The 4,429-nt window shown below is 38.4% G+C and overlaps 1 protein-coding gene across 1 annotated transcript; it reads right to left on the minus strand.

The window, feature by feature from the left end:
* Window positions 1–240: 240 nt before the first annotated feature.
* gba3 (glucosidase, beta, acid 3) lies at window positions 241–4,054 on the minus strand. Its single transcript, XM_026268331.1, has 5 exons — window positions 3,821–4,054; window positions 3,300–3,524; window positions 1,774–2,582; window positions 1,527–1,650; window positions 241–707 (listed from the first exon to the last, which is right to left on the minus strand). The coding sequence occupies exons 1-5, from the start codon at window positions 3,894–3,896 to the stop codon at window positions 511–513; spliced, it is 1,431 nt and encodes a 476-aa protein (XP_026124116.1). The 5' UTR covers window positions 3,897–4,054; the 3' UTR covers window positions 241–510.
* Between the last annotated feature and the right edge of the window lie 375 nt (window positions 4,055–4,429).

The raw sequence follows: 4,429 nt of genomic DNA on the forward strand, positions 1-4,429 counted from the left end.
TTCGATCAAATAAACCAGCTGGAAAAAAAATGGTTCACCGGTTCTTTTGCGCTCTGTGTCAGTCTGCTTCACGCTGAATCACGCATGCGCAGTTATCATCAGCTCATCGGTTCTCGAATCGGACGCGTACGACAGAAACAGTTCTCGGTTCAGTGTATGAATTAATGTCGAAATAATTATTATTTATTATTGTTCTGCGTAGTTTGAAGAGAAACATTTTTGGATCTTTATCCCGAATATATATATTTTTTAATCAGGAAGAGGCTGGGGGGTCAAATGGGGGGTCAAGGCATTTTTTGGCAGGGTCTTGAGACCCCCCAAGACCCCCCCTGGCGCCGCTGGTGGTTATAGTACTGTGTGACTCACAGCAATTATTATTATAATTTTTTGTGTAGAGTGACCACTTTTGATACTGTTAGGCTCATCATTATCCCATTAACTATGGGATTTACTGTACATTAGACGTCACTTCTTCAAGATTTAATGTGTTAGGAATGAAGTGCTCTTGGGTTAGGTCTGGGAGCGATGCTTGGATATCACAGCAGCATACTCTCTGCCCGAGCGGTAACTGGTGCGCTTCAGCTCAGGTGTAGAGAAATCCACATGAAACAGGCCGAAGCGCACACTGTAGCCGTGACTCCACTCAAAGTTATCCAGCAGAGACCAGGCAAAATATCCCTTCACATTCACTCCATCTTGACTGACAGCTGGAAGACAAACACATCACTCGGATCATCCTCAGAACAGAGCTCGTGTCAGAGTATAGTTTCTATTATTTGAAATACTTCCATTAGTTTGGGTCTCAAAGCTACAATAACTGAATTTGACAAATGTAGGACTACAGAAGTGATAAAGTGCACTTATAAAGTTACATTTATGACTGCAATAATATACTTTAAAAGAATAGAATTACTGCCTGTAAGGTTTTCAGACACCTATGTTAATTAATTAAATGAAAGTGTATTTTAGTTTGACTGTATATAATGACTCGAACTTAAAAGTAGACTTTATTTGTAATTTCATAATTATTCTATTGCCTTTGAAATATGGTTAAAGTTGAAAAAAAAACTTTAAGTCATTTCTACTCAAACTTGTACATCATGTATTTAAATATAATTATAATATTGCAATGATAACGATGCAAAAGTTGCAATAGAATTGCATAAGTTTACTGCTTTAAAACAACAAAAGATAATCAAAAGAAGGCTTAAATGCTCTTTAAAATAAATCTTTTAACTTGAGATTACAAAGTGCTCTTTAAAAGTGTTAAGAAAGTTATGAATGTCTATTCTACATGAGTTTAATCTGATGTTTAGTGTTCGATTTTATTATGTGCACTCTGTCTTATTTTATGAATATTATATTATCTGCTAATATATATTTAAATACTTTCAAGATATTAAGTACACTACAAGTACACAGTTAAAAAGAACACTTTTTCACAATGGTATTATAGTCCAACTGTATAAAATGACCTCTGCTCTCTGTGTTTTATTAGACATTGAGCAGTGATTATATGACAGTACCTTTGCCAACTTCCTGCAGAGTGTCCTGATAGAACCGACAACGGTCGGCATCTTCAATCTGAACCGGCCCCATCTGGGAAAAGCCGTTTTCTGTGATATAAACTGGCAGACTGGTGTACGCGTCCTGAAGAAACATGCACATTTATATGATTTCGTTAATATGCCACTATACTGTACACCTCTATAAAATGAATATAAACCCAATTAAATAAAAAGTTCACACACTCGTTCAAATAAATGCAAACACCTTTATATATTTGAGCAATTTCCGCAATCCGTCGGGAACAACGGCCAACCAGTGCACCCCACAAATGGGCCACGATGGGTCAACGACACCCTCTGCCCCCTGATCTCCCACAAAACTGAGCTCGCTCTTCTTACTACCACCATTTAAATCTATTACTTTCCTAGACGTGTAATAGTTCAGTGCAAAGAAATCCGCCGTGCCCAGAGGAGAGGGCTCATCTTTTGAGAAACGTGGTAGCCTTGAGCCCTGCTTGTATCCCAGATCCAAGCTCCTGGACTCAATCCTGGCCCTCATGGACTCTGGGTAATCTCCTGTGCAAAACACAGGACAGGCGAACCAGCCCAGAGTGAAGTCCTTGTAGCGCTCAGTGGCTGCAGCATCTTTGGGACAGCCCGGGTCTGACGGCTCTGCCCAGTCACTGTTCAGGGCAAGAGATACTTGCCCTGCTTGTAAAGGCCTGAAATGAGTATTATAAGTATGCCAGGCTTTGGTGTGGGCACGCAGCATGTTATGACCCGCCAAGTAGACTGATATCCCTGGATCTTTGATCCCAGGGGCGAAGGTCCCGTCCTCATGGCCCAGCTTGGCACAGACATAGGGCTCGTTCAGTGTGATCCACAGCTTCACTCGGTCCCCAAAGGTCTTAAAGCAAAACCTGGCATAACTTTCAAAGATGTCTGCAATCTCTGTCGAGCTCCATCCGCCAAGATCCTGTAAGGCCTGTGGTAAGTCCATGTGGTACAAAGTGATCATGGGCTTCACGTTACAAGCAATCAAGTCGTCTATCACTTTGTTATAATACGCCACTCCTGAGGGTCACAAAAAAAAGCATCAAATACACAGTTAAGAAACTTCATTGAAATTGAAAACTTTTTTTTTTTTTCTTCCATAAAAAATTCCAGAACGTAAAAAGTCAGTATGAAATTAAAATTGTTATATTTTTTTCTCCTTATTGCAGTGTTCGGTATCATTGATATACTATTATAGCTATTGTTCATATTTTGATTACATTATTACATTTTTCTATTTTGTTTTGATTTATACTTTCAAGTTTAAGTAATTTTTTGTGTAATTTTTTACGTTTTTTGTGTGTCTGTATTTTGTTAATTTACTAATTCTTATTTATTAGTTTAGTTTAGTTTTATTTTGGTACATCACATGAAACTAAATGAAAATTTCACCCTGGCAAATAACTGAAATCAGAACAGTTTACCTTTTTTACTGTACAGCAGAACTTGATTTTGTCTATTGGAAATTGATTGGACTGGTGTATTTTGCTAATTACTGCAATTTCATTTTATTCAATGAATAAATAAGAATCATCAATTTCAATTTCATATTAACTTTAACCATTATAAAATGTGTAAAACAATTATTCCCAGTTGATTTTTTTTTTGATTGCCCAGCAAAACAAACACACAAGGGTTGATTCTTTATTTACTCAAACGTCTTTGTGAAATCAGAACCTCTGACCGTCAGTGAAAGCTCTGAACCTCACACGGCGAGCCTAATTTTCCCCGGATCACCTTTTGGATTGACGTGATTTGTGGTTCCGTCGGGAAGGAGCCGTGACCAGGATATGGACAGACGGTAATGGGTGAGTCCCAGCTGCTGGATACATTTCAGGTCCTCTTCCCAGAGCTGATAGCTGTTACAGGCCACATCTCCAGTATGGTCTTCAAACACCCCTCCTTTGGCATGACAGAATGTGTCCCACACGCTGGGGCCTCGGCCATCCACATCCCAGCCACCTGCAAGACATTCAGCTGAAAGTTTAGACCTACATTATACATAATCACATTTCATTATGTACTTCTGCCAAATAACAAAGTTGAAGATTTGACTGCTACAGAATAACAGTTACATTAAATTACATTAAAAAACTGAAGTGCTGTGACACACAGTGATATTATCTAGCATGGTGTTTGCAGGCTATTGCAAGGTACATTTAAGAGTCAGATCAAATCATAAAGTCGATAAGCATTTGGTGGTTTCAGTGCGCTGTGTGGAATACTACAGTAAACATGAACACCAGAGTAAACTTTACCTTCTATTTGATACGCAGCAGTCGCAGCTCCCCACGCAAAGTCATGTGGAAACACGGTGACATCTAGTACAGACATTTTAAAGGACGATGATGAAGTGGAACTACAAAATGTTATCGCACTGTTAAAAGGACTAAATAAAATGCTCGCTTCCTACTAAAGCCTGCACGTATCTTCTGATTCATAGCGCCCATTTGAAATCAGCGCTGAACGTCAGCACGCCTAGCGCCTGACGTCATCACGCACATCCAGCGCGACACCCAACAAATCTTTTAAAAGTTCCATTTTGATTTTTGTAAAGATTTTTTTTTATTATTATTTAATAAAAAATAAATGTCTCACAGTTCATACGGTCTTGCCTGGAATTAACAAATCTGCTTCATATCGCCCCTTTGAAATCAGCGCTGAACGTCAGCACGCCTAGTATGGAAGCATATGGGTAGCAATATTCAATTTGGAATATAATATGCAAAATGACAATGCAATATGTAAAATAGCAATGCATTTCTGTATTTATATTTACATTTTCCAATACATTTGTGCAACGTTTGGTGCAAAATGAAAATGAAAATTAAATTACATAATTGTAATTTGCCATTTCACACACAAGT

The sequence above is a fragment of the Carassius auratus genome, chromosome 7, assembly GCF_003368295.1.
Source record: "Carassius auratus strain Wakin chromosome 7, ASM336829v1, whole genome shotgun sequence".
NCBI lineage: Eukaryota > Metazoa > Chordata > Actinopteri > Cypriniformes > Cyprinidae > Carassius > Carassius auratus.

Coding starts and splice junctions, on each gene's coding strand:
- gba3 (XM_026268331.1), bottom strand. CDS start 3,896: ATGTCTGTACTAGATGTCACCGTGTTTCCACATGACTTTGCGTGGGGA. Junction 3,525..3,820: donor TGCTGCGTATCAAATAGAAG/GTAAAGTTTACT, acceptor AATGTCTTGCAG/GTGGCTGGGATGTGGATGGC. Junction 1,651..1,773: donor AATTGCTCAAATATATAAAG/GTGTTTGCATTT, acceptor ATGTTTCTTCAG/GACGCGTACACCAGTCTGCC.